Source organism: Lissotriton vulgaris, chromosome 9 (assembly GCF_964263255.1).
Source record: "Lissotriton vulgaris chromosome 9, aLisVul1.2, whole genome shotgun sequence".
Lineage (NCBI taxonomy): Eukaryota > Metazoa > Chordata > Amphibia > Caudata > Salamandridae > Lissotriton > Lissotriton vulgaris.
The window spans coordinates 715,603,798-715,621,326 of record NC_141697.1 but is presented as its reverse complement, the minus strand read 5'-3'; the positions used below and the strand labels follow the sequence as shown (position 1 = coordinate 715,621,326).

Sequence of the window (17,529 nt, the reverse complement as noted above, 5' to 3'; positions counted from 1 at the left end):
TCCAGATACGTGTTAGTCATAGTTGACTACGCCACTAGATATCCAGAGGTAGTAGCCCTACGCCGTCCTGACGCCACCAACATAGCCAAGGCAATGGTCACAGTGTTCTCAAGGGTAGGATTCCCAAAAGAAATCCTGACCGACCAGGGGATCTAAGACCGGTATGTGCCCAGCTGGGTATACATCAACTCAGGACCGCCGCTTACCACCCACAGACTGATGGGTTGGTAGAGCGGTACAATGCCACCCTAAAAAAACTCAGACCTAGAGACTAGGAAATGGGAGGACATGCTACCCCTAGCCCTGTTCGCCATAAGAAGTTAAGTACAGAAGAGCACGGGGTACTCACCATTGAATTGGTGAGCATTGAGAGTGTGTGCAAGAGTATGCTGTTCTTGAAAGCAGTGTGGTAGAGAGTGCAGGAATTTGGATGACCTGAGCAATGGGGATGATGCACCTCCCGCACTAGGCTGACGCAGTTATTATTCACACAACTCTGATGATGCACCTCACGCACGGGCTCACAGTTGTTATTCACACAGCTATGATGATGCACCTCATGCACGGGTCTGACACAGTTATTATTCACACAGCTCCGATGATGCACCTCAGGCACGGGCGCACAGCTGTAAATATTCACACAGCTCTGATGATGCACCTCAGGCACACAGCTGTTATTATTCACACAGCTTTGATGATGCACCTCACGCACGGGCTCACAGCTGTTATTATTCACACATGTGCGTTGACACTGACCCAGCCCACTGGCATTTAAAAAAACACTGACCTGTGTACTGTCAAAAAAGTGACCATTTCTCAAGAGCCTTAGGTTCTTCAGGGGCTAGTAAAGATCTTGCCCGAGTCTGACATGGCGCTCACCCATCCGCACCAGGATTCTGAGGCACCGACCTCTCGGGATATATTAAGATGACACGTGGACTTGTTCCATACCAATTGTATTTTAATCAAATATTAAAGACATTTTCACTAAAATCTTCACACAGTGGGTACCAAGTCCTCAACGCTACAATTTCTGAATTAAAAATGGATACAACTCTTGGATCTATATTAATAAAATTCAAGGTGATGCCAGAGCCCAAATCAGACAGAACCTATTGCAACAAAACAGCTTTTCCAATTTAAATGACGGAGTCTGCTGAACGCTGCCTTGGTGTCAATAATCATAAGTTAGTAAGATGTGTACTTGAAATCAAGAGAAAACGCACCTTGTTTACCATCATCAGCAAACACCGAAAAAATCCGTACAAATGGAATCTTGCAGTGTCGGGTAGGATTTTGACAACTAGTCAAGATAACAGACAGACACCCACCAAACCGACCGCTTTTCAATGTGATATTTGGAAGAAGTTATGAACTGGACTTCAGAAGCACTCAGGACGAAACCGAAACCTGCCGTGGGTCGGGACTTACGTCTTCGGAATGGCCAGAGAAGCAGTGCTGGTGACGCGGGCTCCCATGCCCGAGGGAGAGCCCCGCGTAGGCTGCAGAAGTCCGGAGTGGCGGTAAATGGGGCTTAGTTGTAGGGGGGAAGCGTGTGTGTGTGTGTGTGTGTGTGTGTGTGTGTGTGTATGTATGTGTGTGTGCGGCGGGGATGTGTGTGTGTGTGTGTGTGTGTGTGTGTGTGTGTGTGTGTGTGTGTGTGTGTGTGTGCGCGCGTCTAGGTGCGCTCGTGTGTGTCTGTGCGCGCGCATGCATGCAGGGGGAGGTGTGGCTGTGTGTTACGGCTTTCCAGGAGACAGGAGCTGGCCACAGCGAGCGCGTTCTCGTGCGCGTGGCCCGCACAAATCGCCTTCTGGCAGAGAAAATGCGTGCGGTCAGCTCCTGTCCCCTGGAAAGCTGTGTCGCTGACTATAGGTCTCTGCGAGACCGCGGTTACGCGAGACCTAAAAACCCAATATGACAGAAAAGACTTTGGCAATAGGTGATCCTGTTCTCCTCATGATGGCCTCATAGTACCATAAACTGTTAGGGCAATGGCAGGGCCCCTATATTGTAACCGAAAAAGTGACTCCTGTTACCCATCGAATTGTGACCGACCAAGCCCGAGGGTACTCAAATATACCACATTAATTTACTAAAATAAAATGGGAGGGACCAATACCGACGCTTGTCGTTGAGGCAAAGACAGTAGAACCCCTAGTCGTACAGTGTATCGATCCGGCACTGCCCACTTATCTGAAGTAGAGTTTATGCAATGTTCTTATGCCTCTTAGCGATATCTTTTCTACAGCTCCAGGTCTGACGTCCATGATAGAACATTCTATCAGGACCATCCCTGGTAAAAGGGTACGACTCAGACCCTATAGAATACCCGAAGCCCGTAGGAAAACCATTAGAGAAGAAGTAGATAAAATGCTGCACATGAACATCATAGAACCCTCCATCAGCGAATGGAATTCACCAATAGTCCTAGTACCGAAACCGGAGGGCTCGGTACGTTTTTGTGTCGATTTTCCTGAAGTTAATAAGATCTCAGAATTCAATACTTATACCCTCCCTAGAGTGGACGAAATGGTGGAGAGAATAGGAAAAGCCAAGTATATCAGTACACTAGACCTTTGTAAAGGATACTGGCAAATACCCCTGAGAGAACAAGACAAAGAGAAAACCGCTTTCTCCACCCCAGATGGACTATACCAAATCAAGGTATTACACTTTGGGTTACATTGAGCCCCGGCTACATTTCAGAGAGCCATGAATCACATCCTACGTCCCTACGAAAAATACGCCAGTGCGTATATTAATGACATCATCATCTACAGTGATGATTGTAATCAACATATGGAACATCTAGCTGCAGTCGTTACAGCCCAAGGAAGGAAGGGTCTTAAAATAAATCCAGCCAAAAGTCGCTTAGCAGCACAAACAGTGAAATACTTAGGTTACTTACTAGGGGAAGGAGTCATTCCGCCCGAGATTCTAAACTAGCTGCCATCCCTCAATTACCATTACCCAAAATGAAGAAAGATCTCCGCGCCTTCTTGGGATTACTCGGTTACTACCTAAGGTTCATTCCCAATTTTTCCCAAACAGCGGTACCTCTCACTCATTTATTGCAGAAAAACGTGAATACAGAAGCAAGATTAAAATAACCCTCCCTAGAGGTTTTACAAGCCTTACAGTGACTAAAACAGTCTTTAACATCAGATACAGTATTGACCAGTCCTGATTTCATGCTTCCTTTGGTCCTCCAGACTGACGCTTCTGATCAAGGATTAGGGGCCGTACTATCACAGGTCACTAAACAGAGAGAGGAGAAGCATATACTGTATATCAGTAGGAAACTGTTTCCAAGAGAATGTAACTATGCAGTTATTGAAAAGGAAGCTCTAGCGATCAAATGGGCTATAGAAACTTTTAGATACTATCTGGAAGGAAGGGAGTTCACACTTTTCACAGACCATGCCCCTTTGGAATGGCTAGCAAGAAACAAGGGAAACAACAAGCATGTGTTAAGATGGTTCATAGCATTACAACCATATAGGTTCCACACTCGCCATAGGAAAGGGATAGAACAAGGAAACGTGGACTTCCTATCGAGATATCCCCAAGACGTCCACCCAAGTAGTAAGACAGCAAGGGGAAGGGAATGTGAGAAGCCGGGCCCGATACCATAATCACACTACAGAAACCAGGGTCCTTCAGGATCGAGAATGGACGCAATAGGGCGAACCACCAACCAATCGCTAAACAAGAAGAATTTCCACCCACCTCTCGAGTTTCTTCACAGAACCACACAGAAGCCATTGAGTGAGGAGCTAACCCCAGAAGCAATGGCACAAACTAATTGAAAGACAGGACCAAACAACACGGAGGCGCGTTGTCCTGCGGAAGCGGAACCCCGAGCGGCGGAGCCGAATACAGAAGTACCTGGCGATCTGGAGGAACGGGAACGCGAAGACGACGCAAGCGAAGACTACCACTGGACCGAAGATTGGTGGCGTCCACCGGAGGAGGCTGAGGAGCGGACACAACTCCGGAGAGTTGCGGTGGGGGAGGCGAGTCACACAGCTTCATGGGCAGTCGGGGAGGGCTGTGACAAGGGAGGAGGGAGGGGAGAGGCTGTCGGGTGAGGGTCGACTGTTTTGATTGTTTTAAACTCAAATAAGAAACCCTTTGGGCGCATGTAAGTCTAAAAACCTCACACTACCGCCCGTAGTTTAAAAACCCCGCTCTATCACGTATTCCTTATCGTCCTACCTAGTATGCAAATTCAGTCTTTTAAAACACCGGGTGTTGGTGACGGTACCATAAAATAGGTATAACAGATCCCACTGACAGCCCTCATTTTCTTCTTTCTCCTTGATGAGCCTCCGGTTCCTGACACCACCAAGGAGGAAATGAAGACCCAATCCACGTTCTCTGGCCCTATACCGGGAGACACCAAGACTACTCCATCATCATCTTCAGAGGACTCAGAAGAAGAGGAAGCCCCCTTATCTACAACTTTACCATCCCAAACTGTACTACCTGATAATAAGACAACCACTGCCAGTAAATACATAAAGCGTCCGTGTCTATATATCCGGCCTGCCCTCCCACAGGCGCCCATGCAGGTTATAAGATAAATTGGCATAAGTCGATCTTATATACCCCCAGATGGGGAGAGGACTGGGCCCCCTTGCCCGGTGCTCTTAGGGTCACGTCGAAGGGTTTACATATCTCGGGATATATATAACTATGGATAGAAACCTTTCATACCAGAGAAACGTCAAGCGGGTGCTCCCAAACTTTGCTGAGGACGCTACTAGGGGGGAGGACACTCCCCCTCACGATTTTAGGGCGTGCTGCAATGTTTAAAATGATAATGTTACAGCGGTTCCTTTAAGCCCTACAAAATGAATATTTCCCACTCCCCCGGCAGGTTTTTAAAGATATAAATGCTGAGCTACGGTCATTGCTCTAGTTGGGGAGACAATCCAGGTTAGCCCTAGGTACATTGCAAAGGAACCAGTACAATGGGGGGGGGGATCTTCCTGTCGAATATTGAAGCTTATTATTGGGCTGAACACTTATCGCCGATCAACTATTGGCTTCACGCTCCAGCAGACCACCCCACATATAACTTGTCGAGAAGGACAATGGCACAGCGCACATGTTTACATTATATATACGGGGGTAAAGGGAAGGAAAAACTGCACTCAGCAACGCGGGTTACAATGGAGGTATGGGAGAGAGCGACCAGAACGATTGGATGGACTCACAAACCAACGAAACAGACCCCCATATGGCACTGCGCGTGGTTAAAGGAGTTGAATAAGCTGAGGTGGTTTAAAGGATGGGATGACATTGGAATTTCCATACTAGGGGATCTGGTGAAAAGGGGAGACCTAAAGTCATTCCAGACCTTGAGAGCGGAATACGGACTGCACCTCACTCAGTATCTGAAGTATACGCAACTACGCCACGCCTGGCGGGCAGAGAAGGTGCTCGCCTCCTCAATGCCAGAGTATGCCCCGCTTGAGGGTCATTTACTGCAGGAGCGCATCCCTTGCAAAGTAGTTTCCGTGACTTATTAAACTCGGATCAATAATACGCCGGACGGGCTAGTGAAGCTTAGAGAGACTTGGGAGCAAAATTTGGGGTAGATGGATACAGTTGACTGGGAGACAGCCTTGATGCATTCAAGGGAAGTCGCAATTAAGTCCTGTCTCCGGTTCATCCAATATAAAATCCTGCATAGGGTATATTACGACAAACTACGGCTGCACCGTATGGGGTGCACTAGCGACACTAACTGCCTGAGATGTGGTCAGGTGCAGGGGGACTTTTACCATATTATCTGGATGTGCCCTACAATCCAGACATACTGGGTTAAGATTCTGAAGGAATTCGGTGAGGTGCTGAAGGTGGGTCTCCTGGTGGACCCCAAACTGGTGCTACTGGGCATAACAAATGATGTAGACTTGAATCGCCCACTCCTGATATTCGTAGCACTAGCTCTGGTGGTGGCTAAGAGGGACGTGGCCTGGGCGTGGGGTGCTCCCATGCCTCCTCGGATAGACGATTGGAGGAGGGGCATGGATATGTATATGGCAGCAGAAAGGGTCACATACAAAGCGAGGGGTTGCTCTAAGAAATTCAATAGAGTATGGAGGAAATAGAGGCAATATCATGGCCTAGACGGGGGACTGTGTATTGGAGAGGAAGAGTTATCTGGTTAACCAGGTTGCATGAGGGGCGGATTCAGAACGATCCTTGCACTTTACAGAGTTATGGGGCTCGATTATATAGCCCTGTTGTGATGATATTGGGAGTGTGGGTTTGGCGGGTGGAGGGGAGACTGGGTATGGGAGATTGTTATATGCGACATGCCTGTTATGTTTATGCACTTTACAAAAGCAAATAAAGAGATTATATTAAAAAAATGCCAGCTAAACATTTGTCAATATAAAATGCCTCCACCCGACTTATGAAGTAACATTCAAATCTATACATGCCCTATGGAACAAAGTATATAAATACAGCAGTAGGTCTCCCGAGCTCAGCTTGAATTATTATTCATCAGTTTCTGAAAGAGCACTTCTTTCTATCAAATACCACTTTCCACTGTGGGAAAACAAACTCAATTTAACAGAAGAAATTCAATTTTTGAAAACAAAAACTGCTTTTAAAATATCAGTTTTCAGATTTTAGGAAATACACGGTCCCAAAACATCAGCTTTTCACTTTCATCAAGTACTCCCATGTACAAATGCCTCGTATGGACAGACTACTTTGAATACCCAGGTATTACAGTCTTGTGCCACAGATGTTCACGCAAACAAATGATGGACGGAATGCTGAATGAATCATACATTCACCTCCAGTCAAGAGACCTGGGTTAAATCCATTGTTCTTTTGCTCCAGTTTAGATCCAGCCATATGCAAATCAGTTCTGCCCCTGTGCATGGGACCAGTCCAGACCGAACTGCAAAGCCAGGTCCTCCCTGAACCAGAAACAAGCATCCTGGGACCGGTTTCAGGGTATGTCACCCTTCATCAGCCAGGCTAGCTTGAATCCAGTGACACATTGAGCAAGGGACCCACGTGTTGGCCTACCCAACCCACTTAGGGTGAAAAGTGCTACTCAAACAAATGGACAGAATGCTGAATGAATCATACATTCACCCAGTCAAAAGATCTGGGTTAAATCCATCGTTCTTTTGCTCACCATGCCAACCCCAGTTTAGACCCAGCCATATGCAAATCAGTCTTGACCTTGTGTCCTCCCTGGACCAGAAACACGGATGTCTGTATTATGCCAATAATGCCCACCATTATGCTAGGGCCAAGGCTTGAAACCATAAGGGTCAAGGCAGAGACCATATATCAGTCATTACCATTATTACGCCAGGAACATGTAAATGTAGGCCAGTCATTCTCCCAGTATGTAAATGATGGCTGCCAGGATACCACAACCAGACCAAAAATACCCCAAATAGTCCAGGATGACCATTATTATGCCATTGACACTATTAAGCCAGGAATGGGCAGAATTATGTCAGAGATAACAACCTTATGATGGGGCAAGCATAGACATTTGGTGGTCCTTGACACCAGGTTTAGCTTTCAAGAAGCAACAGTGTTTATTAGGGGCACACATAAATGCTGAGGAGTCTCTTCATTTTCTCTGGTCTGAATCATGCCCTGTTCTCCTCAGGTCTTGAGCTGATTATACACCCAACTAACACATTTACACTCAGACTCCTGCAGTTCCACACTTTGGTGGGTCAGCACTCATTACTGCTCAGGCTACTACTGTCATACTTTTATGGTCCACTGGTCACACACATGTTGTGACTGATAAAGCAGGGATACAAGATGGTCAATCTCCTTGTGGCTTAGTTATATTGAGATTAGATACAGACTGTCAAGTGGCAGGCCCTATAGGCAGATACTTTGTGTGTTTAGTATGTTACAGCCATAGGTTTGGCTGGCTGTCACTCTTAGGATCTTGAGATCAGCAGTGCTGCGTAAGGCGGGTCTTCGGACTCCAGCTGATTCTATGTGAGACGTATTTCCAGACACCTACCAACACATTACTGTGTCCGTCCGAGGCCCTGATAACGCGAATCCTTCCGGAATGACTGCAGTCGCCAACACAATTTATTTTTCTTTTCCGAAAGAACTTCCTTACCTCTTTGGAGCATCCAGTCTCCAGGTTTAGCTCACCAGCCATGTTCGACGGAGGTAACCTGTAAGGCCACGGGCTGTCGGGTGGCTCTGCTCCCGGCCGCTTTCGTCCTCTTTTTCAGCCATTCTCCTAGAGAGGTGAGAAAGCTGTAATCTTCGTACAAGTTTGCTACAAGGGACACGCCTTTTTTATCTTTATTGATTCCTTTTGTTGCCGAGCAAGGGCTTTGACTTTATTTTGCTTTTTTCACCTGTGATTTCTTATTTGCTCTTGATATCACTTTCTTTGAATCCATGTTTTTAATTATATTGGTGCACTGGATGTAATATTCTGGTAATCCCACAGTATGTTTGCCCTTGTTTTCCCCTTTCCTTACTCATTTTTTGTATGCTTTGTTATCCGCTCTTACGCAGAGGGGGAAATATGGTTCATGTTTGACTTGTTATCTGCCTTGTGTATCTCGACGAGGGGGGGGGGGGGGAAGACCTCGATATTGAGGACGCCCGGTTTGCCGGCTCTCCTCACTTTCGTTTTAATCGCCTCCATCCCCAGTTTAGATTTAATGACAATGATACTAATGTCCACTTTTTCTTTTCTTTTATGTTTTTAAGGCCCTGTCTGAACGACTACTAGGATTCTTTCTATCCTTCCTCACCGGATCCTACATTTCGTGACCCTGTATTTAGCAGCCCAGCTATCTATCCATACGGTGGTCTCCGGTAGAGACTTCACTAGTCCCTTTTGAGGTAATATTCTTGATCTACCCCAAGTAACCTACATTTTTAACGCTGACCTCCATGAGTGGAGTCAGAACAGTAGTGTGGGTCGCCTGTTTTGGCGTTTGCACTATAGTTTGGTATAATTTTGTTTTGTCTATATCTTTCTTTATCAGCCCTTCCTTTGTTGAACGCATTTTCAGCTACCTATATTTGTGCACCATAGCTGACCGATTTACCCCATCTGAGCGCTGTCATACGTAAGTTTTTTCAAGTCAGCACCCACTATCTGGTCTCATGTTTGTTTCCTCCTTTTTCTATTGTACTATCCACCCATCTTCAGCCGATCTTGAACAGTTTCTCTGGTAGGGTTGACTATCTATTCATAGCAGACAGTGCTCTTCTCACTGATCCACTCCACTCAGAACTGTTTTTTCGTTCTAATTCACGTACACTGGTGATCTATTATCATTGCACTTTAATGCTTGGGGTCTTATTCCCTTGTAGAAGTTTATCATTTTTTTCATCCTTTCCATCCACTTTGGTTGGGAAGACTGTATAATTTTATTTTTGTTGTAGCATACAACGTTTCTATATTTTCTGTTGTCTTTTTACCTTTTAGAGCGGACCCCTGAACCCTATCGAGTTCCAGTGATCATACAGTTCTGGTGTTCCTTGTCCCCTGTTGTGTCAAACATTCCTTTCCGGACTGCATCAGTTTTGTGACCTGAAGAAGGGGACGGCTAGGTTGCTAGCCTTTCACCGAAACGCGCATCGGCCTCGAGCTTAACAGAAACTACAGAGTATTATAAATGTAACAACACTATAAAATTTGTCGCCTCAACCTGAAACATACCACTATATGCATATGATCCGTGCAGCTACATAGAGATTTTGGTTTATTATTCATCCTTTAACTTTCCCTAATGTTACAATAAGTTACCTTATCCCGGACCTGGGTTCCAGCCAAATAATTTCGGCACCCTTCGGTGTCTCCCTAAAATGTTTCCCCTAATCCGGTCTTCCATCGCTCTTTTTCTGCGACTCTTAATTGTATGATTGTGATAGAGAGTTAGAAGTATGAATGGACTTATATTGTGCCTAATGGTTTAGATTGTGCTTTGATAAAAGTTGTTTTAAAGTTCTTGTGGTTTATCTTTTCCGAAGGGGGAAGGTGTGTTTATTCATTGTAATTATATATTTGTGTGCACTTCATGATCATTGCTCTGGTTTGACTATGTATAAATGTCTCTAAGTTTTGTCAATATGCACAATTTACTCCATATTCAAAAGAAAATAAGAGTTCTATCCTTTTGGTATTGGATCCTACATATAAAAAAGATTTCTTGGCTTTAATAAAGTATTGGTTTTTGCCCATTGTTTGTTCATGCTTGCCTGTATGCACTAAAATGTTTCATTGACCATGTTAAATGTCTTGTTATTTTGTTTTCCCCAGCTGAGAGACCCATCTCAGACTATGTAGAGAAAACGCTATATGCTCACATTTGTCATAGGCCGTTGACACTGTGCTCCTTCCTACCAGGAAGGTTGTTGCGGTTTAGTACTCGGGTCTACGGGTCAACTGGTCCAAGTCAGTAATGTTCCCAATGAAGACACTCGCAGTGGACTAGAGACACGCCATGCCTCATACACCGTTGGAATGGGCATTTGACACCTTCAAACACCTGGGAGTCCAGGTCTACCATTCTGGCGTAGATACGACATACGGAAACCTAGGTAGAGCCCAAGCAGCTCTCCCATTCTGGCTGAGTCTACCCATATCCCCCATGGGGCGAGTGGCAATTTCCAAAATGCTTTTACTCCCCAGACTTATATTTTTTCTCTACCCTCCTTTACCAAATGCGGCAAAGGCTATTTAAAGATGTGGAGTCACTTCTCGTCTCTCTGATATGGGGGAACTCTAGATCCAGGGTGGCTCTCCAAAAACTACTTACCGCTGTCAGACGGGGGCCTGGGTGCACCAAACTACGAACACCAATAAGCCGCAGCGCAACTGCAGTGCATCGCAAGGGTGTCGCCGCTGCAGTCCACGCATCGAACCGAGAACTTCTCGCATCCCAGAGAAGCGTGCCGCATCTGGAAGATCTTTATTTCTTTGCACCTGAACTTTGCCGTATTTCCCTTGCTGCAACATTGCTTGTCGTGGAAGCGTAGCGCAACCTAAGGTATATTGACGCAAAATGTTGCATCCAAGAACTGAATTGAACTAAGCTTAATCTACCATCTTAAAGTAACAGTATTGTGTATTTTTGTCATTTATGATCTTGTGGTAAATCTATATAAAGTATACTTATTTTTTATATAAAACCTGTGTGGTGTCCATTTGTAGTGTTGTCACTGGGCTACTGTATGTGGTCACAAATGCTTAACACACAACGCCTCTGAGATAAAGCCTGTCTGCTCGTGCCAAGCTACCAAGGGGGTTAGCAGGGGTTATTTTAGGAGTGTAATCCCCTTATCCTGACTAGAGGCGAGGGTCCCCATTTGTCACAAGTACCTACCTGTGCCAACTAGAGACCCCCAAATCTAACAATATGTTAATAAGGAAGTCTCCACGAATCAGTACAACCTAACCAATTACACATTAAACCATAGCACTCAATTAGGAGAATGGTTGCGTTAAAATGGGTAAACATAGATCTTCTGATATGAAAAATGAGTTACCAACGTCATCTTCTCATCCTGTCATACCTGAATAACACTCCTTTGATGACCTGCCAAGCATTAGGGGGTGGCTGTTGCTGAGGTTGGTTTTCTTGTGGAGCTTCTGCAAGCTGTTCTCCAGCCACTGCGCCATTGCTGCTCATCTATGTTATGATAAAGGAAAGACAATATAAGCTGGGAAAACAATCTAGACAGAAGTCCGTGAAGAGGAGGGCGCACACAACCGTGAAATAAAAACTATTTTCTGGAGGAGACCTCTTCAAAATCAAGTCTCGAGTTAACATGCCAATAAGAATGAGTTAAAAAAATATACATTACATTTTTTTAAAGTGCTTTGAGAATCTACAGTACGACAATCCATACTATATATGACAATTCAATTGCTGTGCGCTGCATGACACTTTTCTAGTTCCCCTGCAGACTTTTCCCGCATTGAAACACATCCTCACCACCACCTCAACAAGTAAATTGATACCTCGTATTTATAACATTATGCAATCAACACAAAGCGTGGAAACCAGACACAGAACCCCACCCCATAACCGACAAACAACCGTCATGCTGATGCGGACAGATGAAATCACTTTCCCCAAATTATAAGCTGCGTTTATTACACTTCAAAATTCTCCATCAACTCTATTGCACCACAATGCAGCTCTTCCAAATGGGGTCTGTCCCAGACTCATACTGAATCCGATGTCCTTCACCTCAGGCCTCCTTTATTCATCTTGCAAGGCAATGTTCGAGAGGTTCAGCCTTATACTCGACAATACACACAATTACTGGGCACGTGTCCCCTTTTGCCCCCCTGGTGGGACTGATAGGATACGTGGAGCACATACCAGCCACTCACCGCCATGCTCCTCCTCCAATTCAAACGCAGAGTGCCCATGCACTGGGGCCGAAAACCGGATCCCACTGTATGGGCATAGTTGAGCGATGTAGCCTACTGTCACGAGCAATTATCCAACTACTGGGAGCTGATGCCTTTACACTCATTTCCCAAAGACATTCCTTTCTCCACCTCAGAAACTACCTTCTTCCGGCCACATGGGATACAAATCCAAGGGAAAGCTCTGCACATGAGGGTACTCACCAACATACTTTAATGCCCAGAGTGCTCCATTGACCTGCCACGCCATATTTCCAGTTAAATGTGGACCAGAGCAGGTGGGAGGCTTGCCTTGCAGATGCGCTTTGTGCTGGGTGGCTGGATTTTTAAAGCTAAATGTCCTGGTAGTTCCTGCCATTATTTCAGATCTCTTGATCGATCCCATGTTTGAAATAATTGCAATGGGGAAAGTATTGTATGAACCGACTACTGCTTTAAGATGATACCATGGAAAGTTACGGTTGCTGTACTGTTCTATATTGATATAAATGTCAAAATGCTTTTAACCCAATTACTGTTAATGACTTTTAAAAGCATGCATCCCTAACCACGCATTTGCCAGTACTTTCTACTACTATACCAGCCACTGCCAAAGAACCAATCTTTTTACAGATTATCTCCCTAACACCATATCAAATACTCTAACTTTAGCATCCTCGAGGACCTAAAAAGTTGGTTTTACAAACCAGAAGGTGCCACAACCAAATATCATTATAACTGGTTTGAAAGTTTACAATCTCCATCAACTGATCCCAAGACTCGATCAGGACATACAGGAGAGGACATATTTAACTATTGGGAGCCAGTCAGGATTTGACACAGTCTCCTGGAATCATCACTACTGTTGACAGCATTCTATAAACACCACAGAGTGTTTCCAAGTGCATAAAAAAATGACCATGCGCAGGGTTAATTTCATCTCTCAAAAGCAAATATTCAATGTCCAATCCTTTGTTAAATGGGACTGGCATTACATGGAGATGAGATGTAGTGTGCACAGTATGGGTTGCACTGGGTACAATTGGGTAGCCACTGCAGAAACTGTACTTGGGGGTTAAATAATGCAAGGGGGGAGGGATGTCATGCTTCCTTTGCACTCTAGCATGCCCCGACTATGGAATGCGATACACTGTTTTCATAGCACACATTTAAAATCACACCTCATATAAGGACGCTAACAATCCTAGATTAGTATAAATGTTAACCAAGGACCACAAAAGCGAAGTGACAAGAAACCTCAAGTCATCGCCTCTCAGACACCCAGACAGGGGTGGCTCGGGAGAAGATTTGGATTGCAAACAGCGTTATTTTATCAGCAGATGAATGTTAGTAAACTTCCTGAAATTTGGCAAACTGTACACATGTTTGGGGAAAAAAGGGAGAAGGGGACGGGAGGGCACTGGAGCATGCATGAAGATGGAAAGCTACCCACAGCGAAAGAAGGCCAAAGGTGGATTCTGGCACGGCTTGTTATCTTTTGCAGGTCACGAGTCTCTCCGTGGACTTTGCTCACTAAGCTTTGTTCTCATTTAATAAATAACACAGGAAATCCTCACAAGTCGAAGGGTCGGGGGCCCAGTACTACTGCACCATTCGTCAACTAACTGCATTAGTGGCTGCCTGTTTAGAACTAAAATATAGCACAGATCTCGTATATTAACTTTATTTTTAACCAACAATGTTTATTACAACTTTGAGAATTTGATCATAATGAAAAAAATAGATTACATTGAAAAAATCATTTAAAATCAATCAGATAATCCCTACAAAGTGCAAAACTAGCATTTGCAAGATTTTGAGCTATTGGCATTGCAATGCCTTTTATAATAATCAAAGGCATTTTCAAGTACAATACCAATAAGTCAAAGTTTGGCAGATGCGAGACCTATTGTATTGCACAGCACGGTGTCCCTGAAGGGGGCGCCGTCCTCAGCATTCAAGTTTAACACAAAAAAAAAGCTGAAAAAAGGCGCGGTATCCCTTGAGTGGACGCCGCATTCAGCTTAAAAGTGTTAAAAATAAATACGCGTCGGCCATTGTCCCACGAGTGCTGTCGGGGTAGAGGGCAGCCACCAAGCGCTCTATATGAGAAGCACTGCCATTGTCTCAATTATTCAAAAAGCAAAATAGTGCTCACCGACTTATAATGCAGTCTGTGTAACAAGGCAAGTACAAGGTCAGTTGTTATGGGAGGTAACAAATGCAGACAAGGTGGTACCAAGGAGGGACTAACAAGCCTTATAACTAATCGGAAGTCAGCGTTTACTAAGGACAATGACAAGCCGGTTAAAAACTATGGGCAGAGAGTGGGCGGTGCTTTAAATCCATACTCCAATACTGCATGCCTCACAGTAGCACATGAGCTGCCCAGGCTCGACCTAAAAAAGTCTCAAGACTGTCATGTGAACATGAGAATGACAGGTAATTTTACTTATTGTTTAGATCAGCGTACATCAATGAGTAAGACCGTAAGGTTTACAGCAAGCAAGAGGTTACAAACTGCACTGGGCCCTTACAGTGTCCTGTGATCTATTACACATACACTCAGAGACTGCCTTTATAAGATAGCAAGATGGGCGGAAAGAAATGTGGCACCCTTGCTGATGCTAGCGAATTAAAGGAGGCAGCAGGGGGGCCCTTTTGACTTCACTGGTCAGGCCCTGGCAGAGGTGTGACTGGTCCCTGAATACAAATATCTCCAGACCTCCCCAGCAGACCTAAATCACTTACAGCTTAGCTGCCTCCCGCTGATGATGGCTTTGTTGGTGTGTCAACAGGGGGTGAGAAAGTGAAGAGATGGTGGCTGAGGGGATATTGGGGTGGTAAAAACTCTGCCCACTGTGTGATAATGAGGGACTAGAACCAATGTAAACTGGCAAACCAGACAGAAATGAACACTCGGGGCTAGAACAAGGCTGGAGCAAGATGACGGGTGCTGCTGTAGGCATTATCTAGATACAGACAGCTCTGTGTGTCCCTTAGAATATTGGCGGCCTGGGCCCAGCTCTCCCATGCAAAATGCCGGCTCTGCGATACACGACTGTTCAAAGGGATTTTCACATTACTACTGTGCGATACTGCACTTTATCACACTGCACTATTGTTGTGTGGCGTTTTAGGCTCTGAGTGAATTTTCCCGATTCATGCCCTTATATATAAGTACAATTCACATTGCATAGAAATCAAGCCCTTATTTAGGCATAGCCCATGCTACCCAAATACAGGCATGGCTACATCCAAAAGTACCAAACGTCACAACGATTTCTTGGAAAACCAGCTTAAGCAGTCAGGGACTAACCCTTGCTTGAATATTGATTTCTCCAAGAACTCAGTTAGTTTTACAATGAACAATTATTCCCAAGAGGTTCATTATAATGTTCATATGCCCAACTTTACGTCAAACTATGGCATTCCTATACACCTTCAAGGTATAAATTCGCTTGCTATGGCAAACTACGGTGGTTCAGAGCAGTTCGACTATCTACTTGCCAGACAGAGCTCCCTACTGCAAGTGCCAAAGGAAGCAGACTCTCCAGCTGACGCACTGATCAAGAAGCTGCTCTTCTCCTGCCAAGAATCCTGCTCCAGTGTTTCCAAGCACGTCTTGCGGGGTGTTGGGAAATCGAGTCCCGAGACAGAGATACCAGACCTCCTTCATTCTAAACTAAGGTATGGAGCTGATTAGAACCTAGAGAAACCTTTGGTAGATCCTTGGCAAAGAAAACTAAAACCAATGCTACACAATACTTACTTCTTCCCTCATACTAGACTTAGGTTAGGTACATTGGGGTAGGCGTATTTTAGAAGCACCAGTTGAGTATTTTAGCCTGTGTATTTATGTATGGATTTTTATATGGCTTAGAAACCATACAATGCTCTTACAGTATTATTACGTTGAATTACTCACCCGAAGTAGCAGTAACCGGGTCCGGTATCAAAGCGGCACGATCCGACCCAACCCTGGTGCAAATCGGAGACTGGGAACTACATAGTCTCGCACTGGCGGAATTGGGCCTGCGGCTGGAGGGGAGCATCGGCCTTGCGGGATTGCCCGACCCCGGCGGAAGTGAGGCCTGGCCGGCTTAATCTCGGGGGCGCTCCCCCGCTCCCCGACCGGGACGAAGCAAAAGACGCCCCTGCGGCAAAAGCAGTAGTAGGGGCTTCTGGGGCGCCGCCGGGGCGTAGACCAGCTGGAACGCCCGTCGGAGCCTGGGGAGTGCTGCCGAGAAAAGAAAGCGGCTGCAGACTCGTGCGAGTGGCCGGGCTTCCGACGGCACATCGCAGGACCATACGGCACCCCAGCAAAGGTGAGGCCTGATCAGCGCTGGAGGGTGGAAGGAGTGCTGGCGCGACGGGTGGGAAGAGACCCTTTCGCCCTCAACAGCGGCGCAGCCAATACCACGTGGAGCTGGCCTTCGGCGGTGAGTGCAGGTGCCCCTGGGGTCCCGCAGAAGACGCGAGCACATTGGGGAGAGCTCCGGAAGGGTCAGTAACGATCATCTCGGCCTCAGAGGCAGCAACAACCCCGACCCGGGGTAGGAGCAGCGGGGGGAAGCCAGGCGGGTAAAACTCCGGTAGGACTCCGGCCGGGCCCGTGAGCCAGGAGACGTGTGCGGCCCAGGAGACGTGTGCGGCCCACCAGCCGAGCTAGCAGTACCTTGCACGGTGTTTCGTCTGGCTATTCAGGAACGGACTTGGACAAGCCCGGACAGCCCAGCAAGAGGCACAACGGAGTTGTCCCTGTCCAGAGCTCGATCAGAGATGGGTTGCGACGCTGCATATTAGAAGCACAAAGTAGCGGCACTACGAACCACACCCACCCCGAACAGACCAGTGACCTACCGGACAGAGGCAGTCCAAAGGATACGTACTATAGGTGTCTTGCACGACTAGTGACAGGACGGTGGTACATCGGCAGGTGCGCAGCAGGTGGCTCTTCAGTGCACGGATCAGACGCGGTGTGATGGACACCCCTGCCAACGAACGTCAAACTAACCAGTGAGAGAAGCCTTTCCGGACCTGCAAAGTGAAGGGGCCCACACCGAACTGCTCTTCCCTGACCCACGCAGAGGGTGCAAAGGTCACCGTAGTGCGCTGAC

At 46.1% G+C, this 17,529-nt stretch overlaps 1 protein-coding gene across 1 annotated transcript in view; it reads right to left on the bottom strand.

Annotated features, from left to right (window-relative positions):
* The window catches only part of CLPTM1 (CLPTM1 regulator of GABA type A receptor forward trafficking), a 405,433-nt gene that overhangs the window by 364,547 nt on the left and 23,357 nt on the right, over nucleotides 1–17,529 (bottom strand). The window contains exon 2 of the mRNA XM_086938446.1: nucleotides 11,566–11,681. Within this exon, the coding sequence (XP_086794572.1) occupies nucleotides 11,566–11,681 (116 nt within the window). The remainder of the gene's footprint in view (nucleotides 1–11,565; nucleotides 11,682–17,529) is intronic.